A 21225-nucleotide genomic window follows, 5' to 3' on the forward strand; every position below is an offset into this window, starting at 1 on the left:
GAGGGGTATATCAGCTCCAAATGACAAAGTTGAGGGGTATATCAGACCCTTTTCCCTTTATTTTTTAATACAATTAGTAAAGAAATTTTCATCAGTTTCCAAGTTATATCTGTAATTAACCTTATTGTGGTAGATATAATTCTTGGATTATAGACAAAATTTCTTAATATCTATAAGCTTTAATCAAGGGAATTGCTGATGAAAAATACAAAAAAATGTATATAGGTTAAAAAAAAAATTCCCCTTGAAGATGCACTATTTCCCATGTACTATTTTCTTCCAATGCCTTTATCTCCAAACTCTTGGCTTCAATCCATATTTGATCCTAAGAAGCTTCTGCATAGTTTTTGAGCTTTATAAGAGTATGAAAGACAGTCTAAAAAAGGTTATAGGACTATTCCATTAGCATTCTTCTCGTTTGGTGTGAGGGATTAAAAATAATAGTGATGGGATAAAAAAAGTTCATGTTGTTTGGTTGCCATGTTTGGGATAACTTATCTCACCATTTATATCATAGTGACGGGATAAGTTATCCCATATACATGATGAGATAAGTTATCCCAGGATAGCTTATCATGGGATAACATGTTTCTAACCAAACGACGACCAGTCTTGATGCCACAATGGCTCTTTGATATTTCTATCAGATCTTTTGACTTCAACAGAACCAGATTGAAGTGATTGACGTCCAACATGTGTACATCTGCTTCACCAGATATCTCCGCATTATGTGTTGCATGCTCACCATCTATAGATTCAACAAGTGTCTCATCTGTACCGCTCTCCTTTGATATTGCAACATCCTCAATGCCAGGAATCTCACTCTTGTTTATCTGTTGCTCTTGTATGTTGTTCAGGAATGTGAAGTGACTCAAGATCATGAGAAGATACATCACTCCCTTGTCATGAACTGTGGAAAAAGGTTTGGCAAAAGGTAACATGTGTTCCTTAAAAATGACATCCATGTAATGGTGACTCTCAATACACACACAAGTGTATATGGTCGTCCAAACAGTAGACTGGTGTAGTCCAAATATTGTACCAAGAACTTGTGATTTAGCAAGAATCTAGTAAATTCTAATACAACAATTTTAGACAAGTGTTAAAGTAACAAAAAGAGGATTTTTTACTTATATCTATGGAAATTTAAAGACTCAAAAGATAGTAAAGGTTTGAGCATAATTAGAGAGAGATTCCAGAGTCATGACTTTGTTTCATAATTTTGTAAAGTATTTGATTTCATTGACTTAGTTCAGTTATACAGTTGTTGATTTGCGAGTTTTAGATTAAATGATTTTGGTTTTCCAATCATCTAATCGTCTATCTAGGGTGGTCTCACACTACATCGTTGAGAAGGGATATGACAAACCACATACATTTATCGATCTTCCCATTTTGTAATCAGTTACACGATTAGTATGGACTCAATAGAAGTTTTTACTCCATATATCTTTTTGTTCAATGAAAATATAGATGTATTTAAATGGAAGATAAGCATTAAAATAATAAGCTCAAGAATATAAAAACAACTAATATAATAGGAATATACTTAAGACTTGAGAGACGTATAACATCATCTTTCTAATTTCCAACTTATATATTGACTAGGGAACTTGGCCGTGCTTCACGCGAGCAATAAAATGTGTTTGAATGAATATTTAGGATTTAGTTCTGAACAGAATAATACACAATGGTATAGTGCTGAACATACCATTTACAATTGTTCAGGGGTATATTTATCTTTTTTTTCCTTACATCTTTTCTTATTTGTATTAGTAGGACTACTTATATATAAAAGGGAAAAAATTCAAATATTCGATTGAACTTTCAGAAAAGGTCATTTATGTCACTCTTTGAAAGTTTTACTCATTTATGTCATTACCGTTAAATAAAAGGCTCATTCATGCCATTATTTTTAACAGTGGTTTTGCAAAACCATTTTTGACACGTGACCAATTGTAATGTCATCAACTTTTTGATTAAAAAAATCATAATTCTAGAAAAAAAATTGAATTAAATTTCTTTTGATTTTTTTATTGAATAAATTGATGACCTGTCTGAATTATAATTGGTCATGTCATCAATTTTTTTAATAAAAAAATCAAAATTCTACTCAAAATTCAGAATTTTGATTTTTTTATTAAAAAAATTGATGACATGACCAATTATAATTCAGACAGGTCATCAATTTATTCAATAAAAAAATCAAAAGAAATTTAATTCAATTTTTTTTCCAGAATTATGATTTTTTTAATCAAAAAGTTGATGACATTACAATTGGTCACGTGTCAAAAATGGTTTTGCAAAACCATTGTTAAAACATAATGGCATGAATGGGTCTTTTCTTTAACGGTAATGACATAAATGAGACAAACTTTTAACTGATGACATAAATAAGCCTTTTCTAAAAGTTTAATGACATATTGAGTCTTTTTCCCTATATAAAATTATTTTCTCTTTACCTTATAATATACTTAGGACTTATTAGAAAATTATAATTTAATTTTTTCCATAAAATTGAGTCATTGAAAGAGTTAAATTTAAGATAAATACAGAAATGTGTAATAAATCAAACTGTAATTGCATTTGTCTGAAGTTAACTTGCATAAATAATATGTCAAATTGTGGAAACATTAATAATTTCATATACAATTTTTTATAATATCACTCTCATATATCTAAAATTAATTCTAGAGTAATTAAATTTATTCAAATTTATAAAGTTTGACTATACCTTTGAATTGATTTATTTAATTGTTTTAAAGTCAAAATAATTTTAAAGAATTCTTGGAGCATCTGAATAATTTAAAAAGTGCTTATAAATAAATTACATCATTTGTTTGGCTATTATTTAGAGCCTGTTTGGTATTTGTGTTAAAAACTGCTTATTTATAAACATTATTCTAAAATACCTTTTCAGAAAACCAATTTTGAAAAAAAATAAAAATTTTGTTTAACTAATTCATTTAAAAATTTTTTTTGATAAGCGAACTATGTTTGACTATCTTTTTTAGAAAAAATACTTTTAAAAATTAAATTACGAAAAAAGACAAATATCGATACACTTTTAATATTAAGAGTATTTCAAATATCTAATATAATTTTTTTAATTAAATACTTATTTATATTCAATTAAAATGCACATTTCAAATTTTTAATTAATATTGTACAGACATGAATAAAAAAAATAAATTAGATATTGTTATAATATTAACATAATAATTTAAATATAATTAAAAATATCAAAAAAAAAATTAAAAATAATATTACAAATTAAATCACTATATTCATCACATAAATAAATAAATATAGGAGATCTACTGAGAATTATGTATATATGAAAAAATTATTTTGATCTTAGGATAAATAATTTTCTGTTTTTAAGATACAATTTTTTTCAACTACTTATACTTCTATTTAAAAATAATTTTATTGACGGACAAATACTATTTTTCAAAAATAAATATTTTTTATCTTACAATAAGAAAATATCAAGCAGACTCTTAATAATATATCTTATTATATAATTATGATAAATATATTATTAAATTATATTATTTTTCATTCTTATATAATGTCACACATATCAACTTAAATACAAAATAGAAGTATAAAAAGAAAAAGAAACAACCAATTTGATTACAAATTTATTGTTATAATATACCATAGTACCATACAATAAAATTACGAAAAATTCAATGACGTGGCAATTTATTATTTGCTGAACCGACGTAAGAAAGGAGAAAAATAAGAGAAATAGAGAGAGGATACCACTGATAAAAGCAAGGCCCGTTGAGAATTATGTGGATTCTGCAACGAACCATGGCTTACGTCGAGAGAGGTAAAATTTTTTGATTCAATTATTTTTTTGCTTAATCGTTTTTTGTTTGATTGATTGGAATTGTTAGAGATTTTTTTTTGGGTTTTGTTGGTGATATCTTTCTATATTCCTTAATTTTCAATTTGTTCATAGATTTTCTTTTTTGATTTGGTGATTTCTTATCAATTTCTTTGGTATTTGTTGTTATTGTTGTAATTTAATATCATATACCTAATGTCTTTACTGTGATGTTTGGATATTTTTGTATAATTGATCATTTTTTAGATCCGAAATCAAATTCCTAATGTGTTTTTTTGGTTGAAATTTGCCCCGCACCAACAAAACTAAACAAAAGTTAATGGCATAAATACATAAATATGCCTTTTAAATTGGTCTCGGGTTAGATTTATGCTATTCAACTTTGGATGTGCATACATAAACTTAAATTTGTATAAAATTGAACAGATAAACACATGCGTCCTACGTGACATCTTACCTGACGTGTCCTAAGTGTATTATGACACTTAAAGACTCATGTGACTACTTGTTCAATTTATTTAAGTGTCTGTTTGCACACATGAAGTTAGAGAGTCATAAATATGAAATAAGACCAAGTTAAAGGGTACATTTATGTTTATGCCGATTGTTTGATGTTGGTGTAACAATTTGGTATGAATCTGGTTCTTGAAATGATTAGTAGTGACTTGGATTGCTAAATCTCTTTATTCAAGTTATTTATGGTTCCCTTTGACAATTCTTCGCTACATTTAATCAACTCAAGGAAATATGATTCTAATAATCGTTTTGTAGTAGTTTTTCTATTGTAAGTTTTTAAATTCTCTGACATGATGATAATTAAAACTAAGGTTTTCTAAATACCCTAGAGGTTTGGCAGAATTAGATGGATAGTAGGTAACCGTGTGTTGTAGTAATACTCTTACGAGGAAGAAGTATGGAGTAATTTACCTAGGATTCACATAGTATCTTATTCGTTATTTTTACTACTAGGTATTACTTCAATTGCTTTGTGTATCTTGCTATTTTGTTATCGTTATTCTTTTTTGAATAAGGTAACTAGTAAACATCAGCTCTAACACTGCTGATGGAGCACCTTCACAAACAGAATCCCAAAAGAAAAAACAAAGGGCCAGGAATGCTATTGCTAGTTACAATTTACACATTGCCTGAAAAATCGACTAAATTTCCTTCTTCCCCTGCTATATCCTACTTACACCAAAAATATAAGCGACTAAGACAATTCGTTTTCACTTTTTATATGGAATTATTTATATCTTTAAGATATCTTGAGTTACTCTCCTTCCAAATTGTCCACCATGTACAAGTTGGAATGGACTGCCACCAATCCTCCTGCCTGTCTTCAGCCAATTTCTTTCCAATTACACAAGAGTTCAAGAGTTGTTCTAAGTAACTCCTAGTGTACAAAAGAACATGTGCGACAGATTTGCTGTTGTCTGTCTATGTAGAAAAAGATGTGCATTGTTTTCTGCATCTTTACCATAAAAGAGGCATCTTGAGCATATATGTAGACCTCTTCTTGGTAAAACCCCTTCTGTTAAGCAAGCCTTTCTTGTTACCAAACAAACAAGTCATGGGACCTCAGTTGGAATGTTAACTTTGCAAGTAAGTTTGGCCAATCCATGGAAGTATTCAACTTTTGTTTCTGCCAATACACTGATTTAACTGTGAAGGTCCCATTGTTGCACAACTTCCAGTCTGGTTTGTCTAGAACAATAGTAGTGCCTGGAAAGACACCAGTAGCAAATAGACAATTCTACTAATGTCTCAATCATTTAAAGCCATCCTAAACAAAAGGTTACACCATTGTTCGATCCATACATGGGGTTCTTTGTCATCTTTTTGCAGACGGATAAGGTGTATACCAATGAGTAGATTTCTATGACTACCTTGCCTAATCCAATGATCTTCTCAAAAGAATGTTTTTGCCCTATCACCAACCTTTATGCTCAGATTTTTACTGCATTCATTCGACATACTTCTGATGGTTTTCCATACACTGTCTCCATATGTAATCTTCACTTCATTAGTTGCCTAGTGATTCATCACATCATATTTTTGTGCTATGTACTTCTTCCAAGGGACCTATCTTCATTGCAGAACCTCCCAATCCATTTCTGAAGAATATTTTGGTTAGGGACGTTCAGATTCTTAATCCCCAATCGACCATGTTTCTTGCTAAGTTTCGCAATATGCCACTTGACTAGATTATAACCTTTCTTGTGTTTGTTATCCTTCCACAAAAAAATGCTTCTCAACTTGTCAAAAAGATCCCTCAATGTGTTGATCTTCTTCTCTATCAGTGTTATCAAAGGCGAAAAACACAAATAAGTTCTAAGGTCCGTTTGGAGCTTTAATCGCAAAAAAAAAAAAACTCCTAAGGTCCGTTGGAGCTTTAAGCGCAAAGTCCATAAAGTGTGGGCTTTAATGAAAAAAGGTACAAAGGGAGAAAAATATAAATATATATGCTTAGTCCAAGAGTAATAATTATAAACATGAATGACAAATATGTGACCAAAGAAATTGAAAATAATTTATGATAAAAGTGAAATATCAATTGTTTGGTGTCACCTCTTCAGGAGGCTCATTGGCAAGGAAAAGCATGCCTTAGAACCTTGATGATGACACTAAAGCGCACATAAAGCGCTCAACACGTTTTGAGTCTCACTTTAGGGCTTAAGCGCGCCTTTGACAGCCCAATGTCTTAGCTAGCCTCAGTAAATTGTCAACATGGTTGATAGGAAAGAGATGATTCTTCAGCCAGTTGACATGGAGTTGACATGGAGGCCTGAAATGCCCTAAAAAGTGAGTTTAGCCTTTAGTGTTTAATTGGTGCTTCCTCTTCCTCACAAAATATAAGATCATCATCAACATAAAATAAATGTGTGATCTCCAGCTCCTCCCTCGCAGAATGTGCGCTAACCCTCTCACCCGCCCATTAGTCTTTGCCTTCCTTAGCCATATGATTCAACCCCTCCATGGCTATTAAAAATTGAAACGGAGACATAGGATCTCCCCATTTAAGACCTCTCTGTGATTGGAAGAAACCTACAGCGTTACCATTTATGATGAGGGAAAATTTCACACATGAAATGCAATACTTGATCCATCTAATCCACTTACTACGAAATCCCATGTCCTTTAGAATTTTTAGGAGCAAATTCCAATTAACATGGTCATGGACTTTCTCAATGTCTAGCTTGCAAAGTATTCCCGATTTCTTGTGCTTTATCATGGAGTCGACCCATTCATTGCCAACTATGTTGCATCCATAATTAGCCTACCTCTCAAAAAAGCCATTTGGTGTTCATCAACTAGTTTCCCTATCAGTGCCTTCATTCAAATCAGCAACTTGGAGATGACTAGGTTTCTTTGGAATTAAGACTATGAATGTAGGATTTAATGATTTTCTGAACACACTCCTCGGACGGAAGTGTTGAATACTCAGCAGCAAGTCCTCTTTAAAAATATCCTAACATTTCTTAAAGAAATCCATAGTAAATCCATTAGCGTCATTACATTGTTTGATGATCAGTAGCACTTTCTCTTCTGTAATGGTCCTTGTAACCATTCATTTTCTTCTGTAGAGAGTAGAGACTGTTGGACATCCTACAAAACCAAAAGAGGGTCTCCAGGATTCAGTTTCTGAGTAGAGTTCGGCATAGAAGTCTATCATGGCTCCTTCAATTTCTGCATGATCTTGTATCTCCTTCTTCCTTACCACCAGTCTGTCAATTGTGTTGTATCTCTAGTGAGCAGTTGCTAGCCTTTGAAAGAACCTTGTGTTCTTATCCCCTTGTTTCAACCATAATACTCTGGATTTTTGTCTTCAACTAGCTTCTTCTTGTTTGGCAAACACTTCCAGTTCTACGAGGATTGTTGCTCTTATCACCATTTCCTCATCAGGTTCCTTTTTGTACAGATGATTGGGTCGCAGAGAACCGTCTCTTTTTCTAGTTTTTTGTATTTTTTGGTATACTTCTTGCATATGGGTGTTCCTATGTCCACCTTTTGTTATAGAAAACTGTTCAACCTTTTAAAAGTAAACTGTTTTCTATGATTCTGAAATGAAATGTGCCCAAATATAGCCAAATGAATATAGAGGATTGATATAGTCTACTCCAAACTAATTTGGGATTGTGATTAGTAGATTGATTGATTGTGTGGTTCCTACTCACTCATAAATGAAGTTACTTGAGAGCAACAATGTTTCTGAGCTTGCATGCTAAGTACTTGTTTTGGCTGATTCAGTCGACCTTCCTTAGCTTCTTACTAGAACTCTAGAAGAGACTTAAATTTTTCTCTTGATCTTAGTCAATTAGAAAATCATGCTGCTATCTCATGTCTGTTGGTTGGTCTCTATTGATAAATGTAGTGTGCCACAGGGGAACATTTAATACACATGATATTTTATGTTTGGATACATATACTTGACCTGTAATATTGTGAGAGAGCACATCATATAAGCACCTCATTTTGCAGGTGTAGTGAAATCAAAGCGTTCTATATGGCGATTGAAGACTATCACTGATTTCTTTTGGTCCATCATCAACTTCATTAGCGTGTTTTTTGTTACTATGTTTTCGGTAAGGATGTTCATTTCCTGATTAAGAACCACATGTGTGCTCGTATCATGCTTTTGTAGATTCTGTATTAACTCCTCAATTCCTTCATAGATGGAAAAAACAGACTCCTACAGAAAAGGTTCAGGATCTAGCAAGAAGTGGGATGGAGGTGGTCCCGGAGGTCCTGGAAGTGGTCCATATGGTGGTGGTCCACGCGGACCACCCCGTGGGATGGACAATGTCCGAGGCATTGACCACAGTATGTTTACTATCATCTTCGATTTTTGCACATTACTTTATGGAATTTCTTTTTTTACTACTTTATCCTCACCATTCTTCCTAAGAATTTCTGCTGTTACTCAATCTCACCATTATTGCTACTGCAGGTTCTCTTCCTGCCTGTGGTTCTTGCTGCGGATAAATGCGGGTATGCAACTTTTGAGAATCTATTATTTGAGATCTTATTCTATAAACACATGTACTGAATTGTATGTAGATTTCTGCACTTATGCTTACATTTTCGAAACTCGGAAGCGTGTTCATATGTCCCTTTCATCCTAAAACATGAATAGAACTCAAGATAGTTTTCTTATTTTGTTTATTATATACGTCTGTGTGCTGACTATGAATCTGCGTTTAATTCATAGATGTAATGTAATGGCTTAAGGTATATGATATGTTCCAAGAATTTAGTGGTCCAAACTATGACATATGAGGGTAGTAGCTACACTGGAGTTAGAGGGTTCGATCATCGAAAAATTATACTATTTATATACGATCAGTTTTTAGATTTATTATATTTTATATATTGAATTCTCTCAACATAAGTCAAATGTGTTGTTAAGTAGTAAAACAAGTTCAAAATATCACTATTTGTGCGTAGGTTTTGGTGTTCAGGTCTAGTTGACTACAATTCTATTTTTACAAAAATAAAATATAGGTAAAAAATATTTGCAAATGTATGTAAGATCTGACATTATGAGACTATTTTAGTTTGAGATATTACATTTTTAGAGCAATTTTAATTATTTGTTTTTGATAAATTAATCAAGTTTATGATTTTGTTAGTTCCTTATAATTTGGTGTATAAATTATATTTAAAATATCATGCTTATATTCTAAAAATTCTTTTGCAAAAAATATGATTAAATACAACTTTAACAGCAATTTTAAAGTTTTTATTTAAATAAAACGAATAATATTTGTTTTTCACTATAAATTTTCCTCCAAAATCTTTAAGGTTTGATGACTCTTTCAATATTTTCTTAGATGAGTTCGAAATTTAGATGACGTGAAAAAGGAGAAGATTGATCAAAGTCATATAGAGTGTATTTATATCATGTGCATTTTTACAGATTTTGTAAAAAGGATATAAATTTTTTAATGAATAGTCATCGATTTGAATCGTCAATATCTTTTTGAAAGATGTCAAATTTCAATCGTGTTACTCTCTTTTCTTTCCTCATGAACAGAAGACATACCGACGTGCGTTGCGTGATTCTATTTATTTCTCTTTTTTATATGATTTATCAATTAAAATGACAGTATTGTATATTTTTGTTTTTTTTGTGTGTGTGTAGGTTTATAGTTTCGATTTTTTTAAAATCTATTACACACTAAATTAATGTATTGTATGTTTTACATAAATAAATAGATAAGACTTTAACAATCGTCAACGTTTACAGACTTATATTAAAATAAAATTTTGCTAAGGAACATTTTACGTGAGAGTGATGTTTGGAGAGAAAAACTGAACCAAATTCGTGGCCTCTAATTTTTGTTTTTATATTGAAAAATGACATAATTGGTTAGATTTATTAAGTTTCATGTAATATTTTTCTTGATATATTTTAGTTGTACTTTTTAAGTATTATACATTTTATATGTGTTGTTCTAATGGATATTGCAATCAGCCTTTTCAATTCTAATGTAAATTCTTTGTATAATCTATAGAAATATGAAAACTTGTTTAATGTTTTATGTATTTTCTATGTATAAAATATTTGTCTATTCTAATATGTTTAAATAATAAAAATAATATAAAAATAAACTTAGAATTATATATATAATTGTTATGTTTTTATATATTAAATCAGAATTATTACGAAAATTTATAAATTTTAAATTATGAATCCGTCTTTAAACTTCTTTAATTTTATAATTGGGGTAGTCTTTTTAACTCCCTTTTTTGAGCCCTTAAAATTTTAAAATACTAACCATTTATTATTGCATCAAGAAGGCTTTTCAAAGAGATTTGAAGTGTAAAGTATATTTTTCCCCTTTAAAGTTAATTTAAGGAAATGTAAATATTGAATAAATAATATAGGCATCATTTTGTCTGGTTCATTGGATCCTAATATATACCAATTATATAAATTCTAAGAAGACTTTTAAGATTTCTTATTTTACTGTATAAAAAACATTACACCTTATGAAATTTTGCTATAAAATTCAAAGATTTGGCCTAATTGAGAAAACAAAACAACAGGTCATGTGTTATCATGTGTGACCACCATACATGCATGGTTTAGCTAAGGATTGAACAAGGCCTAACTTATTAATGGCCATGAAATTTTACTTAAAACGCTTAATTAACTAAACGATGTTTATTCTAGACACTTCAGATAGGATCTATGACATGAAATAAATCTTTGATTACAGACATATATGACTTTATTATTATTATTATTTGACTTTATTACTATTATTATTACCTTTTATATTGCCTACAATTAATTAAAATAACAAAAATAAAATAAAATTGGGATTGCCGTATTTTTCGTGTTTTTGTGCTACATAGAGTCTTATGTTCAGGGGTGGAGTGTAGGAACTCTGGAATTGGGTCAATTTTGTTTTAAATTCTATATATTTATTTTTAAGAAATTTAGTTAATAGGTATAAATTATTAACTTAGAAATTAATAATTCAGTATGAATTGATATTTCGATGTATAAAAAAAGTTCAACTCTATGTTTCCCCGAGAAAAAGTGTCGAATATATTCCAATTATCGCTATATTTTTCGCTCAAATATCCTTATAACCCGAGGCGGAGCTAAGTGAGGGTTCATGGATTCAGATGAATCCACTAGCATTTTCGTAAACTTTATATTTGTATTTGAAAATTAAATAAATATATATATATAAACATGAAAACCCACAAAAAAAAATTGATTAAGAATTCCTAATTTTTAACTCTGGCTCTGCCTCTGAATTAATAACATATATTATAAATAAGTGTATAAACACTTGCTTTTTTTTTTTAATAAATAAAAACGATGACATATAACTTTTTCTTTTTTCCTTTCCAGTACCTTACATATTAGGTACATTAATTTTTTTAAATATATAGAAAGATGGTTTTAATTTTTGCAAGCACATTAGCTTACGCAACACATAATTTTTAGATGTATAAATGCTGAGAAATAAGAAACGTCAATGTGAAGTATTTAAATATGTCATTAAATTGCTTTAAATTCCCTTACTATTACATTAAATTGCTATTAAAAAGTTGTTAAAGTAAAGCATAAAATATAAATAAGTACCCATTCAAGAGCATATGCATATTTTGATATTTTCTAGACAAAGATTCTTTCCTGCCTTAAATTTGCAACAATTTTCTATATAAACAAATTTTTTGTATTTCCACCTGAATTCCATGGTTATTAAAGTGGTGGGGCAGACATCAAAATCTTGTTAGATTCTATAAGACTGTTCAATTTAAATTGAAACTTTAGAAAGTGTGTTATTCAATTAAAATTTTTAGAGGGTATTTAATTCTAAATTTTATTCTCTTCTTTCGGTATTGTCTGTCATGGTTTTTTATTAGAGTTGAACTATAAAAATTTTGACTAACATTTTAAGATGCATTTTCTCATCATATTAATATGTAAAAAATTATAATTTATAGTACTTTTCATATAGTTTTAGAATATTTAATTTTTTTGTTTTAAAATATCGAATTAATATGATCTATTTTACCTTTGAAAATTAATTAAATTGACTTTCGATAAGCGCAACATGACAAACATTTCTGGACGGAGAGAGTACTTTATGCTGGGAACTAAATCCTTAAAAGACATTTCAAAAGTTCCATAAAGAGATAGAGATCAAGAAATCGAATATTTCATTGATGAAATATTCATATAGAGATCGAACGAAATCATCATAATTCGAGAAATACGTCACTAACGGCCCTCAAATTATGTAGATCGACTCCAAATCATCCTAGTTTTAGAAATACGTCACTAATGACCCTCAAACTATGTAGATCAAGTCCAAATCATCCTGAGTCGAGAAGTACGCCACAAACGGTTCTCGAATCATCGATAACTCTTAAGAGTGTAGAATCAAGGAAGGAACAGAATTATACCTGAAAGTTCTTTCTTATCCTATTGTGATTGCAATTTATTTTCTGCCACTTTAAAATTTATTTCAAATACTGAAATTAAAATAATTTTTGAAATAATAGTATATTCATTATTTAGATCATGATTAAAGATAAATCAACTAAATTTTAACTATTATATTTAACTTATGCTATTTGTTATCGATCAAAGCAGAAAATTAGAAAAAAAATTAAAGAATGAGAATGAAAGGAGTCTGAGAGAGTTCTTATTTTGAATAGTTTTGGATATGTTAGGGCCCCAAACAAAAAAGTTGAACTATTATTATACATAGAAAATATCAATTGAAAGCTCTGATTTTATGTTGAAGTTCACTAAATTTTGATGTTGCGATAATTTTTTTTATCCTTAATAAAAAGAAATTTTATTTGAGTCCTTCTAGAATAACCCTTTTAGAAAACATTTTACCTTTTAATATAAAATATTTTAATATAAACTTTACATTTAATCAGATTTTTATATAAATATCAATTACGAAATTAAAAAGAAAAGTTGAAAGTTAGGCAAGGCATTCAAACTTGGGTAGTTAGAAGGTGTGGCTCAGGCTAAAACCTTCTTTTATTATGTACTATAATTGTAGGTAGGTTGAAGGAGTGACAATTACAACACCAAGTGTCAATTTTCCATCATATTTACATTTTTATAGTTTTGTCCGATATTTTTTTTAATTACTTCAAAAAATAATTATATTTTTCCTTTTTCAGACAATTTTTTATCATAAAAAATTCAAATATGTCATCGAACTTTAAGAAATATTCATCTATATCATTTATTAAAAGTTTGACTAATCTATGTTATTGTCGTTTAAAAAAACACTCATCCATGCTATTATTTTTTTTCCTTTTCAGACAATTTTTAAATTTTTTTGTTGGAATTCAGACTCAAATATGTCGTCAAATTTTAAGAAAAAATTCATTTATATCATACGTTAAAAGTTTGGCTAAATCTATGTCATTATCGTTTAACAACACACTCATTCATGCCATTACTTTTTAATTTTAGTTTTACAAAATCAAAATTTTTTTACCTCAATAAAACCCCAAAGAACTTATAACAGTTTTCATTTTTTAATATATCCTACGTATCTTTAATTTAAAAATTTAAAAATACAATTTTTTTTAAAAAAATAATTTAATTTTCATCACTGATTTTCACGATTTACAAAACAAATTAAGTCGAGTAGTTGATATAAGTGAACCATAATAATCCACGTAACTCACACACAAAAAAAAAAAGAAAAAAAAAGAAGAAGATCCTCTATAAGTGTTAATTAAAGGCAAAAAGTAGGTTTGAAAAATGAGAAAAAGTAAACACACACACCGCGTCACTTTCCTATAAAAAGGAAACAAAAATTTTGCATGTTGTAATAAAGGAATTAGAAGAAGAAGAAAAAAAAATGAAAACAATTCAAGGTCAGACTTCACCAACATCATTGACAATGGAGGTAGCAAGGGTCCAAGCAATATCGTCGATAACGAAATGCATGGACACCATACCATCAGAATATATTCGTTCAGAGAACGAACAGCCTGCAGCGACAACGCTGCAGGGAGTGGTACTTGAAGTACCAGTCATCGACATAAGTAATGTCGATGACGATGGTGAAGAGAAGTTAGTTAAAGAAATGGTTGATGCTAGCAAAGAGTGGGGTATTTTTCAAGTGATAAATCATGGAATACCTGATGAAGTGATTGAGAATTTGCAAAAAGTTGGCAAGGAATTTTTTGAAGAAGTACCACAAGAGGAAAAAGAATTGATTGCAAAGAAGGTAGGGGCAAAAAGTTTAGAAGGATATGGTACTAGTTTGCAAAAGGAAATTGAAGGCAAAAAAGGTTGGGTTGATCATTTGTTTCATAAGATTTGGCCTCCTTCTGCTATTAACTATCATTATTGGCCAAAAAATCCTCCTTCATACAGGTTTTTTTTCTCTCATCTTCTAATTTATTCACAATTTTACTCCTGTTCCATTTCATGTGATGATATTTGATCGGACACGATACGGTAAGAAAATTGTGAATTATATGAAAATCAGTATAAAAAATCACATAAAACTTAATTTCCTACAAATTTTCGTACTAATTTTCAGAAAAATCTCCATTTAATCACAATTTTCTTGTAGTGGGAGTTTAAGAAATAATGAAGATTTTAATATGTTTAGCAAATTATCTTTTTAGAAAAAATAAATTCACTTTTTTCTCCCTTCATATTAGAATATTATCTTTAAAATTAAATGGGACTAATAAGAGTAAAAAGGAATTGTACATTTAAATATTTATTATATAAAGAAATGTGACATTCTTTAATCAAAAAGGAAATGATGTCATATAAAATGAAAGGAAGAGAGTGATTACTTGTATTAATAGCGGAATTAGCACTTTTATTAAGAAGGTTTAACATTTGAATAAGTAAATATACAAACCGGCTAAAAGGGGTTTAGATGAAACCAAGGGCAGAGTAATCAATGTGATTAAATAATATATATTAGATATCTTTAATATATAACAGGTTGTTGTAGCCTTACATAATAGGTTATCATAGCCTTGTGATTTCAGATCCTTTTGATTAATTTAGACACTTTAAATGAATCGGTGCTTGTGTGTCCAAATTCACTAGTAACATTTTTTTTTTTTAAGAAAAAAAAGTTTGTGTTGTGCAATTTCTGAACACTTTTTTATAAATTTTTGACTCCATTTTAGATGAACACGTGACCACAAGCTGGCTCTGCCCCGGCTTGTATACCTTGATCTACTATTATACCTAGAATATGAAATTAGTGATAAAATTACCTATTCCAACATATTAAAATACATTAATAGTAATGAAAATTTATTTATGATGTGAAACATATATATAAGATAAAACAGTAAGAGAAATTAGTGGTAAAAGAATAATAGATTACCTATTCCAACATATTAAAATACATTAATAGTAATGAAAATTTATTTATGATGTGAGACATATATATAAGATAAAACACTAAGAGATATATGCATGCGTCTAACACTTTTCATGGTTGTCATGATTTGTTTTAAGACGCAAATTCTTTTTTGTTTGTAAGCCAAAATAAGAAAACATCTAATGTCACTAAGACGCAAATTCTTTTTTATTTGTAAGCCAAAATAGAATACATCTAATGTCACTAAGAGTATTAAAATTATGAGATGATGAATCAAATCCTCGTAACTAATAAAATAAAAATTTAAATAATCAGAAAATTCCATATATAAATCAATCGTAGGACATCGGTCAACTAATTAAAAGAAATTACATATGGTGAATGTCTTGAAGTGACTAAATTTCTAAAAATATATTAAATATTTGGATGACTCTCGAAATTCCGTATGCTCACACTAAAAGGAGAGATAATAACATATGTTATTTGAACCTATTATTCAAAATATTTAAATCGAGATGAATTAATTAACATATATTAAGCCCGTGGTTAAACAGGCTATTAGAACTTGTTTTTACCAAATCCATTTTTCTCAAAGCTCCTTTTGTCTATGCTCAATTATGTTCCACACTTAAATTCCTGCATTTATAACAATCGCGGATTGTCCGGTACAAAGATTAGTAACGTAGGATCAAGTGTTTGGTTTATTATTTTTCACCCAATTTTGTGTTAAATTTAAAATTCTACAAAAAGCTTCTTTCAAATTATACCTTGAATTATTATGATATTTTTATTTTATATAATTGAGTCAAGTTAGATAACTTTCGTACAATATTATTTTTGTATGGCCTTCTAACTAGCTAGGAAAAGAACAAGTTTGTTATTTTCTCATTTGAATTATTTGTGGTACATAATTCATTATAATAAATTGATCACTCACAAAAGTCAATTTAATTTCAATTTAAAACAAATATACCATCTACTTTTAAAATAAAAAAAGACAATCAATAGTAGTGAAATTGAATGAACCATATGTGTTTACACATAATGTAATTTTGACATGTATACAACTTTATATAATCAGAAAATCACATATATGTTAACGAATAATACATTCAATTAAGATCACAAACATCATACGATCATATATTTTACCTTTTCAATTGATAAATGTTAAACTAACTCTCTCTTTTTTTTTTTGTTTAGGGAAGCAAATGAGGAATATGCAAAGTGTCTGAGAAAAGTTGCTAATAGTATCTTTAGGAGCTTATCACTTGGGCTTGGTTTGGAAGGCCATGAAATGATGGAGGCAGCTGGTGGTGAAGACATAGTTTACATGTTAAAGATCAATTATTATCCACCATGCCCAAGGCCTGATTTGGCTCTTGGAGTTGTGGCTCATACTGATATGTCCCATATCACCCTTCTTGTCCCAAATGAAGTCCAAGGACTCCAAGTGTTTAAAGATGGTCATTGGTATGATGTCAACTACATACCAAATGCTATAATTGTCCACATTGGTGACCAAGTTGAGGTATATCTCATATTCCCTTCTTGTTGATCATTTTATCATTTTGGATGCATTGAACTTACTTAGGTTTCCCATACCCCAAACTTAATTGGACCATCCCCCAGGATTTATATAGTCGACTTCAACTTTTCATGGGAATCAACCCATAGTAAGATTGTTGATAGTAAAATTTAGTGAGAACTCTGTTGAAATATATATATATGCACTCTGCTAGTATCAAGAATGTAGAAGCAGTGGTTCAGTGAATTGAATAAGGAGACAGTCACATAAAATATCTGAATCGTTGGTTCAATAAGGGTAAATATATATTGGATATGGTTCGATTTGGGAAATTATACCTAGTTAGTTCAATTTGTGTATTTTTCACTAAAATTGAAATACCCTAGTTATTATTATAGGTACTTGGCAAAATTCTGTATTATACAGGCGGAATTAAGATTTCAATTTTATGAATTCTTTAGAAAATAGTTAGGTTTGTCCAAACAGATGTACGCGCTTCTAGCTCCGCCCTTGCCTTATATCATTTTCTCTCATTCTCTCTTTATGTTTGTATTTCTAAAAATGATTGTTTAATGGTTGAACAGATTCTTAGCAATGGAAAATATAAGAGTGTATACCATAGGACAACAGTGAACAAGCACAAGACAAGAATGTCATGGCCTGTTTTCTTGGAGCCCTCATCAGAGCATGAAGTTGGGCCAATCCCTAAGTTGATTAATGAGGCCAATCCACCCAAATTCAAGACCAAGAAGTACAAGGATTATGTCTATTGTAAGCTTAACAAACTTCCTCAATGAAGAATTATGTATCCCCACCAATAATTGGCTTGTCATTTCATCAGTACTATGGTTTGTTCTATTATTATCAAAACATATATTACTATACACTTTAAGACTTTTTGCTTAATTTTAAGATGTTCGATACAAGCTAATGAGGATGATATAAATGAGTGAGGACTTTTCTATTGATTGATTATATGAATAAAATTTAAATCATCTCAATATTAGATTTTCATATGTGTCATCAATTGACATTTGATGTCAATCTAGGTGGCTTGTACTAAATTATTTCTTTATTTGATGGGAATATGAGATTATCAAAGACTTAAACTGAATTATTTCTTTAGTTTGAATGGTAGTGTGTTGGATGAAAAGAAGTTTAGAACTCAAATAACTCCAGGAATCTTTTAGGCGTGTAATTGAACTCAATTATATTATTTTTGGAAAAGAGACATATTTGCCCTAATTTTTTTAGAAAAGATGCTAAAAGGACTTGTAATTGAACTCAATAATATTATTTTCGAAAAAAACAAATCATGTTTGCCCGTATTCCTTTAGAAAAACGCTAAAAAAATGTGTAATTGAACTCAATTATATTATTTTCGGAAAAAAGACATGTTTGCCCTTATACTTTTAGAAAAGAGTATTATTCATTTATTTGTCTTTCGTCATACTCTTTTGATATATTTACCTCTACCAACAACATACTAGGACAGATTATAGAAACGCAGAAAAGAGTCATGTTTGTCCTTATACATTTAGAAAAGAGTATTATTCATTTATTTATCTTTCGCCATACTCTTTTGATATACCTCTGCCAGAATAAACAAGATACTAGGATAGATTATAAAAACAATAACAAACAATGATAAAAAAAATAAAAAAACATGAAGTACATTTGGTATAACTAGTACCATTGAAAACATTAGTAACTTTAAGCAAGACAATACTACAACTACCTACTAAAATTATACCCTAATATGTGTCCGTCGCACCTTCCTATCTAAGGTCATGTCCTCGGTAAACTGAAGTTTCAATATAGATCATGTCTTATCACCTTTCCCTGATGCTTCTTCTGTCTACCTATGCTTCTCCTCGTACCCTTTAATTTATAACCAGCCCTTTGCACATCCTTACTAGTGCATCTACACATCATTTCTTTACATGTCGAAATCATTTGACTCTTTCTTCCCTTATATCTTATCCATCACATAGGTCACTTCTATCTTATTTGAGATATCTTTATTTTTGATCTTATAGCTCCTAGTATAACCACACATCCACATGAGCATCCTTATCTCCTACACATGCATCTTCTTGACATTAGAGTTTTTGCCTGGTTAACAATCCACTTCATACAATAATGTTGGTCAAACCACCACTTAGCACTTACCTTTGAGTTTAGGGGGTACCTTCTTATCACACAAGACTCTATAGGCAAATCTTGACTTCATCCATGACGCACCAATACGATTTGTGATATCATTCGTCGATGCCCTACTCCCCTATAGACTATAGTTCCAAAATACTTGAATTTGTCTCTCATATGGATATTTTTTTTTACGTCAAGCCACACTTTCATTCCTACTTCAAGCATTACATCATTGAATTTGCACTTCATATACTCTGTCTGAGTCCTTCTTATATTAACCTAAACCTTTTAATCTCTACACTCTAACTTATCACTAAATCTATTGGACGTATCATCAATCAATATTATATCAACCACAAATAACATATACCATGACATCTTTACTTGAATGTCGCGTGTTAATTCATGTATCACCAAAACATATCGAAGCAGACTAAGAGTTAATCCCTAGTGTAATCCCATTTCTATAGAAAAGTCTCTTATTACTGTTTCAACATGTATTTTAAATCATTGGTTAATGTATTTTATCATCCGAATGTAGGCAACTGATACACCTCTTATCTCTAGGCATCGTTGCAAGCCTTTCCTTAGGACTTTGTCATGGGCCTTCTCAAATTCAATGAACATCATTTGTAAGCACATCTCCCTTTCTTCTTATTTCTCCATCAGTCTCCTCACAAGATAGATGACTTTTATGGCCAATCACCCTGATATGACTCTAAATTGATTTTTCAAAATAAATACATCCTTCCTCACACTCATCTCCACCGCTCTATCCCAAACTTTCATAGTATATCTTAACAACTTAATAAATATGTAGTTATGATCACCTTCGCGAGCATGTAACATTTTCTCATATCTGTTATTGTCTTTCAAAAGTTATTGTCTTAGCTATTGTAACTTCTAAGTTAGACTCCATCCTTATCGCATTATTATTTCGTATTCTCTTGATGCTAAGTGAAATCCCAACTGAATAATCATAAACATAAGCTTATTAGCATCTATGTGAAAGAATAATTAAGTTACTAATCCAAATAAAAACATCATCGGGTAGCTCCTTAAATTATGTGTGAGAAAATCTTTCACTATTCATGATTTTTTATGTGAGTAAGCTTTTCACAATTCATGCATATGCGAGAAAATATTTCACAATTACATTGATGCTAATCTTAAAGCAACCTAGATCATAATTCATTCATTTTTCATAAATCATGTATACGAAAACATCTCTCAAAGGTTTCGACTTTCTCCATAACTTTGTACGGTCTAGTCTAAAATCCTAGGGTTCGTAGACCCCAACCGTAGAACACATGTTCAAGTCTAAAATTTTACTAAGTCTGAACCTTTTTTTACGAGACCATCCTACGACTCATAAAAGTAACTTCGATCCGTCAAAATCCTCCATAGACTTGAGGTCTTAAATCGAATCTCTGGATCAACCCTACGGATCAGTCCTACGATTCATCAAACTTTCTATTCGTCCTATAAAGTCAAGTTTTCCAAAACTCACTCTGGTTCCTACAGTTTCATTCCTATGGTCCGTAGGACTACCTATGGCCCATAGAACTTCCTATGGTCCGTACGTCTGTCTCGTAGACCACTATTTCAGAGAGTTTTCTGCATTTTTCTTTTGTCTCAACTTTCCAACTCCGGTGTGTTACAATTACAAAAAACATAAACAAAAATAATGATTTTAATTGATTCCAAAATTTGTGGGTGTTTGAAATACTTCTTACCATATTAAGCGAGGCCTTTTCTAGTAGTTATCAATTTAGACTTTAAATTTGAACAAGACAAGTATTCACCAATTCAAATATGCACCTGAA

At 30.1% G+C, this 21225-nt stretch overlaps 2 protein-coding genes across 2 annotated transcripts; both read left to right on the forward strand.

Annotated features, from left to right (window-relative positions):
* The first annotated feature begins 3688 nt into the window (after positions 1-3688).
* Positions 3689-9109, forward strand: LOC107003244 (selenoprotein K). The gene is made up of 4 exons (XM_015201546.2): positions 3689-3841; positions 8339-8442; positions 8533-8680; positions 8808-9109. The coding sequence occupies exons 1-4, from the start codon at positions 3802-3804 to the stop codon at positions 8840-8842; spliced, it is 327 nt and encodes a 108-aa protein (XP_015057032.1). The 5' UTR covers positions 3689-3801; the 3' UTR covers positions 8843-9109.
* A 5110-nt stretch (positions 9110-14219) lies between these two features.
* LOC107004995 (flavonol synthase/flavanone 3-hydroxylase) lies at positions 14220-18262 on the forward strand. The gene is made up of 3 exons (XM_015203442.2): positions 14220-14741; positions 16924-17251; positions 17833-18262. The coding sequence occupies exons 1-3, from the start codon at positions 14221-14223 to the stop codon at positions 18043-18045; spliced, it is 1062 nt and encodes a 353-aa protein (XP_015058928.1). The 5' UTR covers position 14220; the 3' UTR covers positions 18046-18262.
* The last annotated feature ends 2963 nt before the right edge of the window (positions 18263-21225 follow it).

Source organism: Solanum pennellii, chromosome 11 (genome assembly GCF_001406875.1).
Source record: "Solanum pennellii chromosome 11, SPENNV200".
NCBI lineage: Eukaryota > Viridiplantae > Streptophyta > Magnoliopsida > Solanales > Solanaceae > Solanum > Solanum pennellii.